The sequence below is a fragment of the Pseudophryne corroboree genome, chromosome 3 (assembly GCF_028390025.1).
Source record: "Pseudophryne corroboree isolate aPseCor3 chromosome 3, aPseCor3.hap2, whole genome shotgun sequence".
NCBI lineage: Eukaryota > Metazoa > Chordata > Amphibia > Anura > Myobatrachidae > Pseudophryne > Pseudophryne corroboree.
In genome coordinates, this window is record NC_086446.1 from 681,582,754 (window position 1) to 681,605,868 (window position 23,115).

General features: G+C 49.6%; 1 protein-coding gene across 4 annotated transcripts in view; it reads left to right on the plus strand.

Annotated features, from left to right (window-relative positions):
• The window catches only part of LOC135056585 (arsenite methyltransferase-like), a 354,731-nt gene that overhangs the window by 303,952 nt on the left and 27,664 nt on the right, over positions 1-23,115 (plus strand). For all 4 annotated transcript variants that reach the window (XM_063961942.1, XM_063961941.1, XM_063961940.1 and 1 more), the window contains 2 exons: positions 9,021-9,090; positions 14,646-14,727. In XM_063961942.1, the coding sequence (XP_063818012.1) occupies positions 9,021-9,090; positions 14,646-14,727 (152 nt within the window). The remainder of the gene's footprint in view (positions 1-9,020; positions 9,091-14,645; positions 14,728-23,115) is intronic.

The window sequence follows — 23,115 nt, forward strand, 5'->3', positions numbered from 1 at the left end:
TGGACTGACCTGTTTGACTTTAGTTATGGCGAGCATGGCTGCTTAGGGAAAACTTCAGTGATTCTGAAAGAGGGGTGATCGCGTTTGACAGGAGCTTCAGCGGCTAAGGGCCTGGTTCAGAGGTGTACACAATGCTGATGTTCCGCGCTACTGAGTGATTATTGGCAGACTGCATGTGCTGCGATCACGTTGTGCATATATTAAGGTGCCGCTGCATTCCCGCTCACAATAAGGACTTAGGAGGTAATTCAGAGTTGATCGCAGCAGCAAATTTGTTAGCAGTTGGTCAAAACCATGTGCACTGCAGGGGGGGGGGAGGGCAGATATAACATTTGCAGAGAGAGTTAGATTTGGATGGGTTATTTTTTGTTCCTGTGCAGGGTAAATACTGGCTACTTTATTTTTACACTGCAAGTTAGATTTGGGTGGGGTGTGTTCAAACTGAAATCTAACTCTCTCTACAAATGTTATATCTGTCCACCCTGCAGTGCACATGGTTTTGCCCAACTGCTAACAAATTTGCTGCTGCAATCAACTCTGAATTAGGCCCTTAATCACATAGTGATTTGAAACCATTTTGAGTTGTTAACTGATCATTGGTCACTAATATCCTTTTTCCACTAGCTTAAAAAAAAACAGGGTTATTGCACTGAGGTGCGCATCAACCTGGGTTTTTCGGTAGTGGAAAATGGCTCTTTAAAAAAAAAAGGGTAAGAATGCATTGTATTCAGGTTACCCGCTCATCCGTCCTGGGACGTGTTTACAGCATGCCTAGAGCCCATACCTCCTTGATCGCAGTGTCCCAAGTGTGGTTTGGGGGTGGTCTTTAAGTTGCCGGCGGCCGGGCTCCCGGCGACCACCATAACGGCGCCGGAATCCCGACCGCCGGCATACCGACAACTTTTCTTCCTGTTGGAGTAGCGCGCCACCGTGCCTGCAGCGTGGCGAGCGCAGCGAGCCCGCAAGGGGCTTATTTGCGCTCGCCCAGCTATTGGTATGCCGGCGGTTGGGATTCCGGCGCGGTATGCTGGTTGCCGGGACCCCGACCGCCGGCAAACCGTACTACACCCGTGGTTGGGGGTATGGGGCAGACTGTTAGCGCTACTGTCTTTCCTTTGCAGACAGCAGCTGGGAAAGGGGTGTTCCGGAGGCTGGAGGCAGCCCAGCAGCTTCCGGAGTTCTGGGCTTGCCGCCAGCACGATGGTGGGCAGCTTCCAATTGGGGTCGTTGCCTAACGGGAGCGAGGCCACACCCTGGGGGTCCCGATATGCCGGTTTCCCAACACTTGGAAATTACATCTCCAAGTGCCGGCCACAAGACACTGCACCTGGGTGCAGTGTAAACGGCGCTCGGGTCGCGCCACAGTAGAAAATGGGTCATGTATCAGGTCTTACCCCAGTTCAAATACCAGGTCAGACCCACGACTGTATTGGAAATGGGATATAAGTGGCAGCAACAATGCATGTCATGTCCATTTTTTGGGCAGTGTATCTGCCTTCAACTGCGACCTCTTACATACAAAACATGGCACCTGCGTCACCACTGCCATGTCCAGTCTGCGTATCCACAGGGCTACCCTTAATCCTGATGTTCCTTGTTCTTGCGTGTAGGCTGCATATGTATACGCAGTTGAGTTGCGATAGCTCCAGTGGGCGTCTCTTTCATTTCTGGGTGGTAGCTTCAGTTGCTGATAGCAGCAGTTGCATTGTGGAGAAAATTGCACTTACAGCTTCATTAGCATCTATCTCTGAATCAGGCAATAAGTCTGCTCATCTTGATAATGTTTCTCAAGTGGTGGTATGTAAGGTGATGTCCACAAGAATTTCTAAGGAGAACGCTTTCTTTAAGATTATGGTATATGAGTATTAACACAAGAAAGAACAGGTGAGCAACAGCAGATCATTGTACATTGGACTGTACATTTCAAACAGTGACACAAGCAATCAGTACCAACAATTAAGGTCTGACGAGAACTCTACAGAGCAGGATATCATACAGTAGGTTGCAATCTATAGCCTGCTTATTATGGCTGGCATCAGTTTTTGCCAAAGGAAAAGCACATGTGTGGCACAACCTGTTGAACCCTATAAGTCTGAGTGCCTTTTTCCAGTGGTGTGTTCACAATGTTGTGGAATGCATTTATCTGACCTGGTCTTTTCTTTGGAAGTGGCTGCTACATGCTGCTTAATGGCATGGAGTATGCATATTCACCGCATGGTGCTTTACTTGAGTCATGGAAGGGTTGTGTTTCAGGATGACCATCCACAAAGAACATGTGTTACCCAATAGTTTCATGAGCTTCACTCTGATGTTGTCCATATGTTGTGGCCTTTTCAGTCTCTATTCAATCAAGGGATTTTATGTAACACCAGTGACGGCATTTCCCACCACCAGCCATAAGGCTTTAGTTCAGAGGTTCTCAAACTCGGTCCTCGGGAGCCCACACAGTGCATGTTTTGCAGGTAACCCAGCAGGTGCACAGGTGTATTAATTACTCACTGACACATTTTAAAAGGTCCACAGGTGGAGCTAATTATTTCACTTGCGATTCTGTTAGGAGACCTGCGAAACATGCACTGTGTGGGCCCCCGAGGACTGAGTTTGAGAACCTCTGTTTTAGTTGAATGACTACCTTGTGGAAAGAATGGTTGTGCTTGCCTCCTGAATGATTCCAGACATTGGTGGGATTTACCTATAACACAGCCGTACAGGACAGACATTGACATTGTACTTAATGTTCTTGTGCATTTAAGAGCAGAAGATATGAGCCAAAAGTGGCCGACTTCAATGTGCTTCAGAAAGCTTACTGACAAGTGTTCTGATGTGAATTACAAAAAAAAAAACTTTCCCACAGTGATAAATAATATGTTGGCTTTTCTTATAAAACTCTATAACATGTCCACATATATTTGTCATGTTGTTCGTAGCTCTTTTTATGTAAGGCAACTTGTATTAAAGGTTTAGTCATTAACTTCAGGGTAGCTGGTTCAAAGAAACTGAAATCACCCAGGCTGGGTGCAGGTTTCCGTAAAGAGGGATCCAGGATTTGCAAGGAGTATAGTTGAAACTTTGTAAAGTTGGTTATTTCTGCATTGATTGATTTATTTCTCCTTTGTCCTAGAGGATGCTGGGGGCTCCAAAAGGACCATGGGGTATAGACAGGATCCGCAGGAGACATGGGCACTTTAAGACTTTAAATGGGTGTGAACTGGCTCCTCTCTCTATGCCCCTCCTCCAGACCTCAGTTAGATTCTGTGCCCAGAGAGACTGGACACACACTAGGGGAGCTCTACAGAGTTTCTCTAGAAAAGACTTTTGTTAGGTTTTTTATTTTCAGGGAGCACTGCTGGCAACAGGCTCCCTGCTTCGTGGGAGTGAGGGGAGAGAAGCAGACCTACTTCTGTGAGTTCAAAGGCTCTGCTTCTTAGGCTACTGGACACCATTAGCTCCAGAGGGTCTGATCACTTGGTGCGCCTAGCTGCTCGTTCCAGGAGCCGCGCCGCCGTCCCCCTCACAGAGCCTGAAGAGAGAAGCCGGGTGAGTAGCAGAAGCAAGAAGACTTCAGAGGCGGCAGAAGACTTCTGATCTTCGGAGGTACCGTGTGGCGGCCGCGCTGCGCGCCATTGCTCCCACACACTAACGGCACTATATGGGTGCAGGGTGCATGGGGGGCGCCCTGGGCAGAAATTAAACCTCGTTTGGGGACTGGCACGACAGTATACAGTGCATAGGCACTGTATACAGACCCCCGCCAGTATAAATAAAAGCGGGACACAAGCGCGCCATGTAGGGGGCGGGGCTTTGTCCTCCAGCTCTAATCAGCGCCATTTTCTCTTCACAGCAAGCTGCAGAGACGCTGGTCCTGGCCCTTCACTTCTGTCTCAAGTAACGGTGCAAAAGCAGGGGCGGGGGGGGGGGGGGCACAGCATATTTGGCGTTGTATTTATTTACATATAAAAGAGCTGCTAGGTCTGGGGTTTTTGTATATTCCTTCAGACTGGGTGAGGCGCTGGGTGTGAGCTGGCAAACTCCCTTTCTGTCTCTCTGAAGGGCCTTGCTGTGGGTCTATCCCCTATAGCACAGTGTGATAGTGAGTGTCGGTACGCGTGTGTCAACATGTCTGAGGCTGGATGCTCTTCCCAGGAGGAGGCTGGTGCAGGGGCAGAACAGAATGTGGGAGTGACTCCGTCGGCACTGCCGACTGCTGATTGGTTAGATATGTGGAATGTTTTAAATGCAAGTGTGGCTTTGATGCATAAGAGATTAGACAAATCTGAGTCTCAGAACCAAACGTGGAGACAATCCATGGGAGATGTTTTGTCACAAACTCAGACTTCAGGGTCACAGAAACGAACGTTTACCCAGATAGCAGATACAGATACCGACACGGATTCGGACTCCAGTGTCGACTATAATGATGCCAAGTTGAATCCCAAACTGGCTAAGAGCATTCAGTACATGATTGTGGCGATAAAGGACGTGTTACATATCACTAAGGACCCCGCTGTCCCTGAGACAAGGGTCTGTATGTTTAAAAGAAAGAAACCTGAGGTAACGTTTCCTCCCTCTCATGAACTTAACGCTCTTTTTGAAAAGGCTTGGGAAGCTCCTGACAAAAAGTGGCTGATTCCCAGGAGAATTTATATGGCATACCCGTTTCCCTCTGAGGATAGGTTAGGGTGGGAGTCAACTCCCACGGTGGACAAAGCTCTAGCGCGATTGTCCAAGAAGGTGGCGCTACCGTCCCCTGACATGGCAGCCCTTAAAGATCCTGCAGATCGTAAACAGGAAACTACCTTGAAATCTATTTATGTCACTACGGGTATGCTGCTCAGGCCGGCCGTAGCATCGGCATGGGTGAGTAGCGCGATTGAAAAATGGGCAGATAACTTGTCATCTGACATAGACACCCTGGATAGGGATAGCGTGCTTTTGACGCTGGGTCATATCAAGGACGCTGCAGTCTATCTAAGGGAGGCTGCAAGAGATATTGGCCTCTTGGGATCAAGGGGCAATGCCATGGCAATCTCGGCTAGGAGGGCGTTGTGGACTCATCAATGGAACGGTGATGCTGATTCTAAAAAGGCTATGGAGGCTCTGCCCTATAAAGGTGGAGTTTTGTTTGGTGAGGGCCTCGCGGACCTTGTTTCTACAGCTACCGCGGGTAAGTCTTCTTTTCTGCCATTTGTCCCTCCACAGCAAAAGAAAACGCCTCACTATCAGATGCAGTCCTTTCGGTCTAATAAATTCAAAAAAGGACGAGGGTCCTCCTTCCTTTCTGCTAGAGGCAAGGGAAGGGGAAAAAGATCGCCGACTGTGGCAAGCTCCCAGGAGCAGAAGTCCTCCTCGGCTTCTGCTAAGTCCATCGCATGGCGCTGGGGCTCCCACGCGTCTTCAGCTCTTCAGTTAGGTCTGGGTTCACTCGGGTCTGGATCCTTGGGTGCTGGAAATTGTGACCCAAGGATACAAACTGGAGTTTAAAGACGTGCCCCCACAACAATTTTTCAAATCGGCCTTGCCAGCTTCTCTTCCGGAAAGGGAGGTGGTGTGTGCTGCAATACACAAGCTGTGTCAGCAGCAATTCGTTGTCGCGGTACCCCCGTCACAACGGGGGGAAGGGTTTTATTCAAGCCTGTTCGTGGTCCCGAAGCCGGATGGCGCGGTCAGACCGATTCTGAACTTAAAATCCCTCAATCTGTTTTTAAAAAGATTCAAATTCAAGATGGAATCTCTCCGAGCAGTGATCTCCAGTCTGGAAGGGGGGGATTTTATGGTGTCAGTCGACATAAAGGATGCTTACCTGCATGTCCCCATATATCCTCCTCATCAGGCGTACCTGAGGTTCGCTGTTCAGGATTGTCATTACCCGTTTCAGACGTTGCCGTTTGGTCTTTTCACGCCCCCGAGGATTTTCACCAAGGTAATGGCGGAAATGATGGTGCTCCTGCGCAAGGAGGGGGTCACAATTATCCCGTACTTGGACGATCTCCTGATAAAGGCGAGATCAAAGGAGCAGTTACTAAAAAACGTTGCGCTCTCCCTGACAGTTCTGCAACAACATGGCTGGCTCTTAAATTTGCCAAAGTCACAGTTGATTCCGACAACACGGCTGTCGTTCTTGGGCATGATTCTGGACACGGAACTACAGAGAATTTTTCTCCCGTTGGAAAAAGCTCTGGAAATCCAGAACATGGTCAAGGGAATTCTGAAACCGGCAAGAGTGTTGATTCATCAATGCACTCGAGTGCTGGGGAAGATGGTGGCGGCTTACGAGGCCATCCCATTTGGCAGGTTTCATGCCAGAGTTTTTCAGTGGGACCTGTTGGACAAGTGGTCCGGGTCCCATCTACACATGCACCGGAAGATATGCCTATATCCCAGGACCAGGATTTCTCTCCTGTGGTGGCTCCAAAGTTCTCACCTCCTAGAGGGTCACAGGTTCGGGATCCAAGATTGGATCCTGGTGACCACGGATGCGAGTCTCCGAGGTTGGGGAGCGGTCACACAGGGGGAAAATGGTAGAGCCATGAAGCTTGTCTGCACATAAACATTCTGGAATTAAGGGCCATTTACAACGGCTTTGTACAAGCGGAACATCTGCTTCGCGGCCTACCCGTCCTGATTCAGTCGGACAACATAACAGCGGTGGCGCACATAAACTGCCAAGGCGGAACAAGGAGCAGAGCGGCGATGGCGGAGGCCACAAGGATTCTTCGCTGGGCGGAAAAACATACAAGCGCTCTGTCAGCGGTCTTCATTCCGGGCGTGGACAACTGGGAAGCAGACTTCCTCAGCAGACACGATCTCCATCCAGGAGAATGGGGTCTTCATCAAGAGGTCTTTGCAGAAGTGACAAGTCGTTGGGGACTTCCTCAAATAGACATGATGGCGTCTCACCTCAACAAGAAGCTTCAGACGTATTGTTCCAGGTCGAGGGACCCTCAAGCGATAGCAGTGGACGCTCTAGTGACACCGTGGGTGTTTCAGTTGGTCTATGTGTTCCCTCCACTTCCACTCATCCCAAAGGTGTTAAGGATCATAAGAAGAACAGGGGTTCAGGCGATACTCGTTGTTCCAGATTGGCCACGGAGGGCCTGGTATCCGGATCTTCAGGAATTACTCATAGGAGATCCCTGGCCTCTTCCTCTAAGAGAGGATCTGTTACAGCAGGGGCCGTGCATGTTCCAGGACTTACCGCGGTTGCGTTTGACGGCATGGCGGTTGAACGCCAAATCTTAGCTTGAAAGGGTATTCCCGGAGAGGTCATCCACACTCTACTGAAAGCTAGAAAGGAGGTAACGGCGAAGCATTACCACCGTATTTGGAGAAAATATGTGTCTTGGTGCAAATCCAAGAAGGCTCCTACGGAAGAATTTCAGCTGGGTCAGTTTCTCCATTTTTTGCAAGCTGGTGTGGAGGCGGGCCTAAAGTTAGGATCTATTAAAGTGCAGATTTTGGCCTTATCAATTTTCTTTCAAAGGGAATTGGCCTCGCTTCCAGAAGTACAGACTTTCGTGAAGGGCGTGCTGCACATCCAACCTCCATTTGTGCCCCCAGTGGCACCATGGTACCTTAACATGGTATTACAGTTCCTTACGTCACATTGGTTTGAACCTTTACAAAAGGTTGAGTTGAAATTTCTCACTTGGAAAGTGGTCATGCTATTGGCCTTGGCATCCGCGAGGCGGGTGTCAGAATTGGCGGCTTTGTTTCACAATTCCTCCCAAAGGTGGTTTCTTCGTTTTACATGAACCAACCTATTGTAGTACCTGTGGCTTCTGAAGCCTTGGGTGATTCAAAGTCTCTCGATATGGTCAGAGTTTTGAAAATTTATGTAGCCAGAACGGCTCGTATCAAGATTGGGGCTCCTGCTTCTAAGCAGACTATTGCACGCTGGATTTGTAATACGATTCAGCATGCTCATTCTGCGACTGGTTTGCCGTTACCGAAATCGGTGAAAGCCCATTCCACTAGGAAGGTGGGCTCATCTTGGGCGGCTTCCTGGGGTGTCTCGGCGTTACAACTTTGCCGAGCAGCTACTTGGTCGGGTTCAAACACTTTTGCAAAATTCTACAAGTTTGATACCCTGGCTGATGAGGACCTCATGTTTGCTCAATCGGTGCTACAGAGTCATCTGCACTCTCCCGCCCGGTCTGGAGCTTTGGTATAGACCCCATGGACCTTTTGGAGTCCCCAGCATCCTCTAGGAAGAAGGAGAAAATAGGATTTTAATACCTACCGGTAAATCCTTTTCTCTTAGTCCGTAGAGGATGCTGGCCGCCCGTCCCAGTGCGGATTCTATCTGCAGTACTTGTTATTAGTTATTGCTTTTGTTACACAAAGGTTGTGTTTGGTTCAATCAGCCTCTTGCTGATTTTTTGGTTCATGCTGTTAACTGGTTAGTTAAAGGCCATGTTGTACGGTGTGTTGTGGTGTGAGCTGGTATGTATCTCACCCTTAGTTAACAAAAATCCTTTCCTCGAAATGTCCGTCTCCCTGGGCACAGTTCCTATAACTGAGGTCTGGATAAGAGGCATAGAGGGAGGAGCCAGTTCACACCCCTTTAAAGTCTTAAGGTGCCCATGTCTCCTGCGGATCCCGTCTATACCCCATGGTCCTTTTGGAGTCCCCAGCATCCCCTACGGATTAAGAGAAAAGGATTTACCGGTAGGTATTAAAATCCTATTTTTTTTCTGTGTAACCAGAACATAATTGGGACATATGTAATAGCCTGCGAGTTGCGGCCAATGCTGAAATTTGTAATATTTAGCCACAAGATTTAAAGCAGCATTTTAGTTCTAAGGCAAAACAAACTTCTTTTGCCCTGAAAAGTATTGCCGATTTAAATCTCATGGCTAAATTGCAGCAATCTAAGCAGTCTCCTAGTTAACATGAATGCTGTGTATTAAGCATTTGGAAAACAATTGTCGCCAATCATGACTGCATCAGAGCCTAGAATATGAGTGTGGTGCACAAGTAATGTATAACCTGAGCAGTGCTTTGCATCTTCTCTATTACAGATCTAACTGTGTCATAAATCTTTCTCCTGATAAGAAGGCTGTGCTGCAAGAAGCATACCGAGTGCTAAAGGTAATTGGAGACTTCTGTACTGTGTCCAAATTACTATGAAGCTATTGCTCCTGTGACAATGCATACATTATTGTGCTTTCATCTCGTTATGGGAAAATGAAGGGACATTACAGTAACACAGCTGAAGGCTCAGCAAAAGCTATAGTGCATGGACAGCTTCTCATACTTTTATCTTCACAATGATAAGATTGCTGTTTTCCCTCCTCCAGTTCAGTAGGAGAAAGATTTCAGGATTTTCACAAGTTTATACCCCTTTTCCACTAGCTCAAAAGACACGGGTAAATGCATGGTGGCGCGCATTTACCCATGTTTTTTGCTAGTGGAAACTGCTCCCTCTGCAAAAACCCGGATCAAGTGATCCGGGAATCCTACCTGGGTAGCTTACCGGGTTGAACATGAGTTCAACCCGGTAAGGTGTGCAGTGTAAACGGAAGCCGTGTCGATGCGACACAGCTCCCGTTCACAGTGTAAGGAAGGGCGGCGCTGGGAGATCATGTGATCTCCCAGCACCGCCCCTGCCGCGTCACCAGAGTGTCATCAACTCGGCAATATGCCGGGTTGGTGAGTGCAGTGGGAAAGGGGGCTCTGATGCGGGTTGCAGACGAGTAGCACCCGTGTCAGGCTCCCGGCTGCGACCCGCATCACTAGTGGTAAAGGGGTATGAATAATTCTACTCCAGAGAAAACAAGGAAGGGGGAACATTCCCCCATCTATAACAAAAGGTTCCTTAGCACTTTCATAAACCTGTGGCCAATAGGCCTAATTCAGACCTGATCGTAGCAGCAACATTTTTCTCTAATGGGCAAAACCATGTGCACTGCAGGGGGGCAGATGTAACATGTCCAGAGAGAGTTAGATTTGGGTGTGGTGTGTTCAAACTGAAATCTAAATTGCAGTATAAAAATAAAGCAGCCAGTATTTACCCTGCACAGAAACAAAATAACCCACCCAAATCTAACTCTCTCTGCATATGTTATATCTGCTCCCCCTGCAGTGCACATGGTTTTGCCCATTAGAGAAAGCTTTTGCTGCTACAATTAGGTCTGCATTAGGACCAATAATCTATGTATCCAGCTTGATAAAGGAAAGTTAACGAATTTGACAAGTTGTTCAAGCACAGCTAATCAACACCGTTCATCAGCTACTAATAAGATTCTACTCTGGCTTTTCCAGATGAAATCCAAATAAGATGACCCCCACCCCACACACACACACATTCTGCAGTAGCTAGTAATATCTAGATGCACTGCTGTTCCATTTCTATATATAAAAAAAAAAAAGATAACATCCTTAAAGTAGTATTTTTTTGAATAATGCTGCATTGCTGAAACCTGCAGTTGCATCTGCATGCATTTATTGCAACATGGTATGCTTGTATACCAACTAGCCATATTGGATAATGCTGTGGATTTCTCGAGCTTCATGCAAGACGTAAATAATCTGGCCTTGCGACACCTTTAAAGATATGGTGATTTGCACAGCTACGGCGTCCTCTACAGCCACATTGGCTTGCCAAGCCAAGGATGAAGACTTGGGGGGTAATTTGGGGTTAAATTTAGCACATCTACGATCATATACTCTGACATGCGGTGGGACACCCAGCATGGGGCTAGACTGCCCTGCATGTCAGGGTCTCACCCCCCCCCCCCCCCCCCTACATCGATGCTTTTGTACTTGACAAGTAACTAACCACCTGCGCTCTGGCAGGGAGCTGCATGTCGCATCCCGGGTTGCAGCGGCTGCATGTGACTTCACTCAGCTGCTGCAGCCCACCCCCCGCACGGTCCAAGCGCTGCCGACCCGTCCCCTCCCGCCCAGGAAACGCCTCTGCCTGTCAGTCAGGCAGAGGCAATCGCTGGGCTGAGATGCCAATCGCATCTCGGGCATGCGCAGTTCAGACCCGATCGCCCACTGTGCGAAAATACACAGCAACAATCTGGTCTTAATTAGCCCCTTGGTCCAAACAAGATTCAGTCTTCCACTTAACTCCACTCTCTTGCCTCAGTATAATTTTCATTAAAAAAAAAAAAAAAAATGCCTTCTGGCTGATTACTAATATCATATAGGTGTAAATTACAGTCACCAAGGTGCCAATGTTTCGGGCCTGATTCCGATTTGTAAGGGAAGCGGCTGTGCAATACCGTACAAATAAAGAGGCGTCTGTAGGAGATACACGCCTCCTGCATGTGTCTTTGAGATCTGAGTGCCGCGCCTGCGGAACCAGCATCGTATCACCATCGTGGCCATTGGTGGCGATGGTAGCAGACCTCGGCCGTAGCTCACTCAGACTGACTGTCTGATCCTATAAGCCAGGTCCATGAAGTCTGCGTCCGTGGGCCTGGCACTGCCAATAAAATGGGGGCAACACACAGCAGCATATCAGTCATGCTGCGGCTAAGGGGGACTGCGAGTGATATCGTAGGACCCATTCTGCACATGCACAGAACAGGCTCTTGCGCATACCCAGACCGCCAAAGATTGGATCTTTACATAAACTATCGGGTTTGCATGCAAATCTGAATCAGGCCCATTAGTTCATCTTGTTCATTGTCCCCAAGAAGGATAGAAACTCTTATAATATGCTGGATTTAAATCCCTTCTTTCTTAAAGTTTTACATGCCGTCTCTATGCTCTGTTATTCACAAAATGTAAGTGGAGGAATTCCTCACTGTATGGACCTTGAGGAGGCCTCCTTTCATGTCCCAGTCACCAAAAACATGCAATTCTGGGACTTAAGGTGGGTACACACTGGAAGATATATCTGCCGATCAATTGGTCGGCAGATATATCTATGGACAGATCGGGTAGTGTGTTGAGCATACACACTGGCCGATCCGCCGGGGACTGACGTCATGAACTGGCCCAGTTCAGCTGTCAATCACCGCCGGCCGCCGCAGCATGTGTACGGGCGGTCGGCCGACCACCCATACACACACAGCGACGCGCCGATATCGGTAGATATATTGGCCGTCGGCTGTGCAGCAGGACCTACGCGATACGTCTGTGAACGACGGAGTTCACAGACATATCGGCCGTACACACTGGCCGACGGACCTGCGATATATCGGCCGTTCAAGAGAACGGCCGATATATCGGCCAGTGTGTACCCACCTTTACTTTTTAGCCTAAAGTTCTCTCTATAAGCCTCTTAGAAGAGAACTGTACACAACATAATTTGCATCTACACCCCTCTCACTCCCTAGTTACTTGATACGTTTATTAAAGAGCTCACAGTTCTCCGCTGATTTAGGAAAGAGAAGATCTCCAAGCTGATACAAAAGGCTGAACAACTGACAATTGATCTTGGTGGCCTCGTCTACTGTTCCGTGCATCTTGAAAGTCTTTCTTCCAGGCATCATCAGCTGGAAAGTGGACTATTGTGTTTTCATTCTGTAGAACCACAGCAATGGTCACTGCACACTAGCAGAGACATATAGATCTTAAGCTGAATTTCCACATACAGTCTCATGGCTTAAGCTCTGAAGACCATATGTTCTGCCTCTGGTGGATGCCATACTAGCCTCCTGACATTGCAGACCGCATTTGCATTTTCACAGCCACCACTAAGCCCATGCCCGCTAAAGACAATCAACAGATACAGCTTCATGTTTATTACCACTGTTTCTGGATCCTCTTCTCTCAGGGGGCGGGATGTTTAAAGCATAGCATGTAGAATTGTAACTATAAATGCAAAGGACAGCTCTTTCAATAAGAGCTGTCCCTTGTGATATAAGGATTTCCAGATTTATGACCCGGGAGTCCTTCTGCGCATAAGCAAGCCGCAGGGGATTCTAATAATATCCCTCTTAGGGAATTCTGCGTAAGGAAGCCGATAGGGGCAGTATGGATGGTAGTGTACATGCGTGGGTTTCCTCCCGGTGCTCTTGTTTCCAGCCACAATCCAATAATATACTGGTAGGGTTTGTGTCTGAGTGTACATGTGATAGGGAATATAGATGGTAAACTCCACTGGGGCAGGGATTGATGTGAATGGCCAAATATGCTCTGTAAAGCGCTGTGGAATATGTGTGCGCTATATAAATAACTGGTAATAAATAATAAATAAATTCTATAGCAACACCATCTATAGATGGAGGTACTTATTGGGTGCATATTTTGCCATAAGTGCTTCCTGCCCAGGGCTCATCGTTATCTTTAAAATGGTACTTTGTAGGCCTTAAGACCCTTTTGCTGACAGAGCACTTTCCAAAAGAGTAGTGAATACATGTAGCTATAAACCTTCAGGAAAGTGCAATCAATGCACACTAGTCTAAATTCTGTACTGTTTGTAGGTAGGGCGGGTGACTGAAACTTTCCTACCATCTAGTAAGAAACAATGAAGAGACTCAAAAATCATATTTTTCTTAGTGGAATCATCATTTGGTAAATACATATCTCATGTGTGGCTATTTTATGAGGAATGCAACTGTAGATACCAGAGACCCAGTACAATTTCCCTCTAAGAGGTATATTTACTAAAAGTCGATTTGCAGTTTCAGTCCATTCTGAGGTGATTTGGTGGTGCATTTGACAGTCTGGTATGTACAAAAGGCAAAACTGACTCAAAATCAACTGAAATAGAACTTTACACTTAAATAGAACTACAATTGAACCTTCAATGCTTTAACATAAAGTTCAATTCCTAACCCATATTTACGAAAAGTCGATTTGAAAATCTACTCAAAATCGACCACAAATTATAATTTTCAATAGAACCATTGGAAATAGTTCTATTTAATTTTAAATCATGACATTGAAAGATTTAAAAAAAATCTTGGGTATGCAAATTAGCACGGGAATGAAGGGGTTTGTGGGTTAATACAGTGCATGTGACCTGTTTTGGCCAATAAGAATGCTTTGTATATTTTTCTTCTTTTTTTGGGGGGGTCGATTGTTGATAGTTTATTGATTTTTGGTCGATTTTGGATGAATAGAACACATTTAGACATCACATCACTGAAAATCGGCTTTTAGTAAATGAGCTATTTGGATTAGAAGCACTGTAGTCGATTTTGTGGGGATGTTGGTTCTGTTCCGGTCGATTTTTTTTTTTTTAAAGACCCAAAATTGACTTTTAGTAAATATACCCCATAGTCATCAGAATAGCTCTTGCAAAGTAGCAAGTGGAACCAATAGTATTATTTGAGTAACTTTTATTTTACTTATTGTTACTTTACAGTATGTTTTTTTTTTTATCTATCTATCTATATCCAAATAATTTCATCAGCTCACAACAATTATAAAAAAATTTGTTTTTAATAATGCAAACCTTTCTGATTGAGTAAGTGGCTTGATCAACTTTTAGAGCGGAGAGGTATTTGCTGGTGGGTTCCCCTTTAAGTTCTTGTTGCTATTTGAATTCCATTTATCTTCTCCTTTGTAGCAGACGAGTGACCAGCCATGAATAAGGTAATTGAATGAGAAAATACAATCTGATCATTCATTATAAAACCCCCTCCACCTTGAGATACTCTGACATAACATATGCAGATGACATTTGCTTGTTTATCTCGCTTCAATGCCACAGCATTTACAGAGAACATTTTGTTTCTTAGGATGGTGGAGAGATGTACTTTAGTGATGTGTATTCCAACATGCCAGTTTCTGATGAATTAAAGCAAAACAAAGTGCTTTGGGGTAAGTATTATGTGTTAAATATATCCAACTAGGTGATTCATCGCGCCCTACGGGCGCTCTTCGCACCGTCGTTAGGCCCCTGCACGCCTTTGAACATACGCAGGCCGGTAGATAACAGATCCAGAAATCCAGGGCAGTATAGAGGGCATACAGAAATGGGGTCCGGTTGAGAAAAGATAGAGAGGCATGGGGGGGGGGGGGGAGAAAGGGACTGTACAGAAACGCTGTGCGATCGGTAAAGGATAAGGAGAGGCAGGGTGGTAGGGAGAGGATAAAGAGAGGAAAGGTGTTAGACAGAAAATACCGTTGCAAGAGGCTACGATCCGTTAACCCCTGCACGGGCTTCAGCTGTGCTATAATTGTTATTATATGGAGTATTACCTGCAAAAAAGTTTATGCTAGTGGGTAAATATTGCAAGGGGAAGGGCGTGCGATTGTCAAGGGGGCGTAGCCCTTTGTGAGGGCGTGAAGAGTGGCCGCAGGGCACAATGAATAACATAGTGTAGTATATACTGCTAGTGTGTGCTGCGCAGCTTATACACACAGTGGCCACAGGTATCAGAGCCGCGTATACACACAATGGACACAGGTAGCAGCGCAGCTTATACACACAGTGGCCACAGGTAACGGAGCCACGTATCCACACAGTGGCCAGAGGTAGCAGGGCAGCTTATACACACAATACCCACAGGTAGCAGAGACGCTTATACACACAATACCCACAGGTAACAGAGCCGCTTATACACACAGTGCCCACAGGTACTGTAGCAGAGCCGCTTATACACACAGTGCCCACAGGTAGCAGAGACGCTTATACACACAGTGCCCACAGGTAGCAAAGCAGTTTATACACACAATGACCACAGGTAGCAGTGGTACTTATACACACAGTGCCCACAGGTAGCAGAGCCGCTTATACACACAGAGCCCACAGGTAGCAGAGACGCTTATACACAACGTGCCAACAGGTAGCAAAGCAGTTTATACTCACAATGACCACAGGTAGCAGTGGTGCTTATACACACAATGGCCCCCGGTAGCAGTGCCATTTCTACACATAGGGGGTAATTCCAAGTTGATCGCAGCAGGAAATTTTTTAGCAGTTGGGCAAAACCATGTGCACTGCAGGGGAGGCAGATTTAACATGTGCAGAGAGAGTTAGATTTGGGAGTGGTGTGTTCAATCTGCAGTCTAAATTGCAGTGTAAAAATAAAGCAACCAGTATTTACCCTGCACAGAAACAAAATAACCCACCCAAATCTAACTCTCTCTGCACATGTTATATCTGCCTCCCCTGCAGTGCACATGGTTTTGCCCAACTGCTAAAAGATTTCCTGCTGCGATCAACTTGGAATTACCCCCATAATTCCCATAGGTAACAGAGGCACTTATGCACACAGTGGCCACAGGTAGCAGAGCCGCTTATACACACAATGGCCACAGGTAGCAGGGCCACTTATACACACAATGGCCACAGGTAGCAGGGCCACTTATACACACAATGGCCAAAGGGAGCAGCACCACTTATACACACAATGGCCACAGGTAGCAGGGCCACTTATACACACAATGGCCACAGGTAGCAGTGTCGCTTATACACACAGTGGCCACAGGTAGCAGTGTCACTTATACACACAATGGCCACAGGTAGCAGTGTCACTTATACACACAATGGCCACAGGTAGCAGTGTCGTTTATACACACAATGGCCACTGGTAGCAGAGCCGCTTATATACATAGTGGCCACAGGTAGCAGAGTTTGTTGTAGACACAATGGCCACAGGTAGCAGAGTTGGTTGTAGACACAATGGCCGCAGGTAGTAGCTGCGTTTATATGTACAGTGCCCACAGGTAGCAGTGTCGCAACTATACTCACAGAAGTTCAGTGTGTGTGTGTGTGGGGGGGGGGGGGGGGTGTTTGGAAAGGGGGTGGGTTCAGTGAGGTGGAGGTGCCTATCTGTGGTGCTGATCACCCCGAATTCAGGGAATCACTTGTAGCGGCTGCCGATGGTGTCCGAGGTGCTACGTGTGGTGGAGGGGTGGGTGCGGGAGGGGGTCCAGAGGTGTTGCGGGTGGTGGAGGGGTGGGTGAAGTGGCACGGATGGCGGAAAGGGTGCAGAGGTGCTGTGGTAGGGGAGGGGTAGGTGTGGAGGGGGCGCGGATGGGGGAGGGGGTCTAGAGGTGCTGCGGGTGGGGGAGGTGCGAGTGCGGAAGGGGAGTGTAGATGCTGTTTGTGGGGGAGGGGTGGGTGCGGGGGGCTGTGGATGAAGGAGGGGGTCTGGAGGTGGTGTGCGTGGGGGAGGGGCGATGTAGTGGGGGGGTGTTTGGGGAGGTGGGGTTGCAGGGGGGGTGAGGTTGGGTGATAGTTTCTAGAAGTGCTGCTGGTGGAGGAGGGGTGGCTGCAGGGGAGCCGTGGATTGGGTCCAGAGGTGCTGTGGGAGGTGGTCCAGAGGTGCTGCGGGTGAGGGAGGTGTGGTAGGTCCACGAATGGGGGAAGGTGTCTATAGAAGATGTGCAGGGGTGTAGCGGGGGGGAGAGGTGGGTATGGGGGTGGGGGAGGGGCGGGTGTGCGGCGGGTGGGGGAGGGGCGGTGGGTGCCGCGGTTTGTGGGTGCTACGGGTGGGGGAGGGGACGGGAGTGCCGCAGGTGGGGGAGGGGCGCGTGCCATGGGTGGGTGACGGAAGTGGTGGGTGCTGTGGTTGCCGCGGGTGGGGGAGGGGCGGGGGTGCTGCAGGTGTGGGTGCTATGGGTGGGGGAGGGAGTGCCGTGGGTGGGGGAGTGCCGTGTACTGCAGGTGCGGGTGAGGCAGGGGGTGCTGCAGGTGTGGGTGCATCGGGTTGGGGAGGGGGCAGGAGTGCCGCGGGTGGGGGAGGGGGCGGGAGTGCCGTGGGTGGGGGAGGGGACACTGCAGGTGTGGGTGCTACGGGTGGGCGAGGGGGCGGGAGTGCCGTGGGTGGGGGAGGGGCGGGTGCTGCGGGTGGGGCAAGAGTGTCGCGGGTAGGAGAGGTGTGGGGGGTGCTGTAGGTGTGGGTGCAATGGGTGGGCGAGGGGGAGGGAGTGCCGCGGTTGGGGGAGGGGAGTGTGCCGCAGGTGGGGGGAGGGGCGGGAGTGCCGCGGGTGGGCTGCAGATGTGGCTGCTATGGGTGGGGGAGGGGTGGGGGGTGCTGCAGATGTGGGTGCTATGGGTGGGGGAGGGGGCGGGAGTGCTGCGGGTGGGGGAGGGGTGGGAGTGCTGCGGGAGGGAGAGGGGTGCTGCAGATGTGGGTGCTTTGGGTGGGGGAGGGGCGGGAGTGCTGCGGGTGGGGGAGGGGCGGGAGTGCTGCGGGAGGGAGAGCGGTGCTGCAGATGTGGGTGCTATGGGTGGGGGAGGGGGCGGGAGTGCCGCGGGTGGGGGAGGGGCAGGAGTGCTGCGGGAGTGAGAGTGGTGGGGGGTGCTGCAGATGTGGGTGCTATGGGTGGGGGAGGGAGCAGGAGTGCCGTGGGTGGGGGAGGGGTGGGGGGGTGCCGCAGATGTGGGTGCTATGGGTGGGTGGGGGAGGGGGCGGGTGTGCCGCGGGTGGGGGAGGGGTGGGAGTGCCGCGGGTGGGGAGGGGTGGGGGATGCTGCATATGTGGGTGCTATGGGTGGGGGAGGGGCGGGAGTGCCGTGGGTGGGGGAGGGGCGGGGGGTCCTGCAGGTGTGGGTGCCGCGGGTGGGAGGGTGCGGGCGTGTGCCGCCGGTGGGGGACGGATGTGGTGGAGGCTGTGGGTGCCGCGGGTGGGAGGGGGGCAGGTGCAGCAGTCAAAGGTCGTCCACGGCATTCTCCTCCGGACTGTGCGGCAGCTAAGCAGTCACCGGCTGCAGTGTCACCAGGGTGCAGGGAGTGTACGGGGAAGAGGGAAAGAGGGGACTTGGCGGAGATGGGGAGGGAGCTGGGTGGGGATGGGCGGACCGAGGGAGGGGACTGTTCCTGGCCTGCATCCAGCCACCCAGATCTGTGACTGACTCCGCCCAGTGTTAGAGAGCCAAGCACAGAGTCACAAGGCTATTATATAGGAGATCAGCAATGAGATTCAGGATTGGGCACATCGTAAAAATTGTACACAAAGGCATCTGGGGTACTGTTAATCTTTCAATGCGCAGCGTACATTAGGAAAATGTTGGCAAGTGCTTACTCTGTACAAACTGGCACTCACTATAAGTGTGTAGTTGTCTTTGGAAAGAGGGCAACACCGCTTGTGGTAACTTGTTTTTTTCACACCACAGTGAAGGTACTTCCACACTCCTCACAGCAGTGGCGTGCGGTGAGGTCAGTGACTGGTGAGGCACTACAGCCATAATGTCCGCCGAATCCTGCCGATGACCCCTACCGCCGACGAGCCAATGCCCGCTACTGCCCCTGTGGCGATGCCTGCTGCCACCGCCAATGGCTTACAAACTCCCCCACCATCAACTGACCCAGCCCTCCGTCACTAATTTGCATCTCAGTCTGATGCCGCCACTGCCACCAATGCCCGCTGCCTGCCTGCTCATCATACTTGTGATATATTGTACATTTTTCTAGAAAAAAAATAATTAGTGTTTGGGACTGGGAAGGGAGTGGGAGGAGGACATGAATGCGATTTTGTTGTCCAGGGCTTCCATTAGTCAAATTACGACGCATAGTAGCGCCACTTACACAAATTACGCCAGGCAGAGCTCCCTTTTACACATTATGGCAGGCAGAGCTCCCTTTTACACATTACGGCAGGTAGAGTCCCCTTTTACACATTACGGCAGGTACAGCCTCTTATTACACATTACGGCAGGTAGAGATCCTTTTTTTACATTATGGCAGGTACAGCTCCCTTTTACACAGTATGGCAGGTACAGCCCCCGATTGCACATTACAGCAGGTAGAGCCAGTGGCGGAACTAGCGAGCGGTGGGCCCATGTGCGACAAAATGCTTTGGACCCCCCCATCCCGTCCAAGTCCACCCCCTCACCCCTAGAGAGAATCTGGTGAGGGGGACCTGCTCAGGGCCAGGGAAATGGATACCTAGCAACAATGCCGTAACTAGACATTTTAGCGCTGTGTGCTAGAAACGGCATCAGAGCCCCCCCTTTACGTAAAACAGGGGCAGTGCGCGCTGCAGGCGCGCGCAAGAGATATAGGGCGTGGCTTCGTGGGGAAGGGGTGTGGCCACAAAATAATACCAATTCTTATAACGGTGCACAGTAGTCTCCATTATTCAAATTACGCCGCACAGTAGCACCACTACACCAGGTAGAGCCCCTTTTACACATTACGGCAGACAGCGTCCCCTTTTTACACATTACGGCAGTGTCCAGCTTTTTACACATTACGGCAGACAGCGTCCACCTTTTTACACATTACGACAGACAGCGTCCCCTTTTTACACATTACGGCAGACAGCGTCCACCTTTTTATACATTACGACAGACAGCGTTCCCTTTTTACACATTACGGCAGACAGCGTCCCCTTTTTACACATTACAGCAGACAACGTCCCCCTTTTTACACATTACGGCAGACAGCGTCCCCTTTCTACACATTACGGCTGACAGCGTCCCCTTTTTTACACATTACGGCAGACAGCGTCCCCTTTTTACACATTATGGTAGACAGCGTCCCCTTTTTTTTTACACATTACGGCAGACAGCGTCCCCTTTCTACACATTACGGCAGACAGCGTCCCCTTTTTTACACATTACGGCAGACAGCGTCCCCTTTTTTACACATTACGGCAGACAGCGTCCCCTTTTTGTACATTATGGCAGACAGCGTCCCTTTTTTTTTTACACATTACGGCAGACAGCGTCCACCTTTTTACACATTACGACAGACAGCGTCCCCTTTTTACACATTACGGCAGACAGCGTCCCCTTTTTACACATTACAGCAGACAACGTCCCCCTTTTTACACATTACGGCAGACAGCGTCCCCATTATACACATTATGGCAGACCACGTCCCCGTTTTAGACATTACGGCAGACAGCGTACCCTTTGTACACATTATGACAGACAGCGTCCCCTTTTTTTTACACATTACAGCAGACAGTCCCCATTTTTTTTACACATTACGGCAGCTACAGCCCCCTTTTACACAGCAGGTAAAGCACTTTACACCCTCTCTACCCTTAGGGGGTAAGGTAGTGTAGTGTAGTGTAGTGTAGTGTGTAGGCAGCCATTTACCTGATTTCTTCTTCCGGCGCTGCTGCAGGCTCCTGACCTGGCGCTCCCTCGGTCTGTACATTGCACTGCAGGCCAAGAGGAGCGGGGGGGCCGCAGCAGCTCAGCAGTCAGCACGGTGGCCAGGAGAGGAGCAAGGCCGTTGAGCACAGGGTAGACTAAGATAGCGGGGGGGGGGGGGCGGGGCTGAGAACACTGGGGCTAAGGGAGCGGGGGGGGGGGTTCGCGGGAGCGCAGCAGAGTTTGCGAGGGTTAAGGGAGGGGGGGTAGACAGCGCAGCACACAGAGGCTCCCGCTGGTCCTGCACGAGCGGAGTGGGGATATGCGTCCACTCGGAATGGGGGCATCTGACATTGCCCATCCGTTCCACTTCCAGCCCACCCCCTGCCACTGTCCAATGATTATCAGGGGTGTGCCTTGATGTGAGCTCAAGGCACAGCCCCTGTCAATGAGGCAGATCTGCTGGTGCCGCATTTCTTTCAATTTTCAATGGGCTTTTCCAGCCCGTGATTTGGCTCCACCCCCTGCCCGCCCCCCTCTTCAGACACTTTATTATTGTTACTGGGAGGCAGCGCTCTCGCTGCCTCCCATAGAGATTGAGATAAAATAATACAAAATATAATGTGTTATTATCTTTGTATTATTTTAATCATTATGACAGGGGAGGCACTGCCTCCCCTGACTGCACGTCCCTGCCTCACAGACTGTAGAAGGAAGTGTACTGTGGCCACTGGGCTCCTGTGCTATACTGTACTGTTCTCACCACACATTGGGCCTGATTTATGTATGCAATTAAAGCAAAAAAGCACATAACTTTGTCTCGAACAAACCATATTTCCATGTAAGGGGAGCAAATACATTTAGATTTTTTCTGTCCAAGGTATATACTGGCTGTTTTAGTTTTGCATGTAGCCCACAAATACCGGTCAGCTTTATTTTTACACTGCAATTTAGATTTCAGTTTGAACACATCCCACCCAAATCTAACTCTATGCACGTTATATCTGCCCCACCTGCATGCAACTTGGTTTTGCCAAGTTGCTTGCTTTTTTGCTTTACATACAAACATACTTACCTACTTTGTGGCTGCTCCCTCCGGCAGGGAACAGCAAGGTCACACAAGAGGGGGCGTGGAAGAGGCGGTATGGGGGCGTGGTGACGTGTTTGCATCATCACAGCCACGCCTCTGCTCTGTAATGCCCACATTATTGGTATTACAGAGTGGGGGGCGGGGCTACGATGACGCAAATTAGCGCGATCGCATCATCGACCCACCCCTTTTTCTATTTAACAGGCTGAAAGTGGTGGGGGTCGTGGGATGCAGCGGGAGAAGTGGGGGGTGCGGCGGGGGGGCTTGCCCCCTTCCCCAGGGGGCCGGCAGTGCCACCCTAATTTCGGGAGCCTCCCGGCCTTTCCGGGAGAGTGGGCAAGTATGCATACAAACAGACCCATTGTCGCTGTGTTCACCAAACACACTCACACACATTGTCACAGTTGTCCACACCAGAGACGTGCGGTGGAGTGAGGTAGGGGAGGAAGGGCCTTTCCTGTCATACTAATGTATAAGCCAGAGTTTTGACTTTATAAAGTGTATGAAAATCCTTTTTATAGTCAAAACTCTGAAGTAAAAAGTCAGTGGCAGGTCAGGCCCTGCCTATCTTTTCCGCACATCTCTATTAAAAACTCCTCAAATTTCCAGCAGTATATACTACTGCACCTGTGTATAATGCCCACATGAACCCTTGGGCTCATATATGTGTGTGTACATCTAGCTCTGGTACTAGCCAGTGCCTCCTCAGCTATTTACCTCACCGCACGTCTCTGGTCCCCATACACACACACACACATGGACGTTTTCGCCGTGCTCCTCACACACATTGTCGCTTTCTCCCATCCCTCCTCACACACACAGTCGCTTTTCATGATTGCAACTTATTTTTTTTATATTTTATTTTGCATTTGACGGAAGTGGGACAATGGGCGCTGAGGTTGGGGCTGCTTTGGTGGTCTCGAGGCGTCTGGACTGGCCCTTTGTTTGTCAGGGGAAAACAGGTTACCAAAGGTTTATGTGCCTACAAAAACTGAGACTGGAAATGAAAGATTGTTGGTAACAGTGTTGTTTCTTCACTTGTGATCTGCACCCACTCAGCAGAAAAACGCTCCTGCCTGCAACGCAACCCTGTGCAAAGTGACTTAGGGGCAGATTTATTAAGA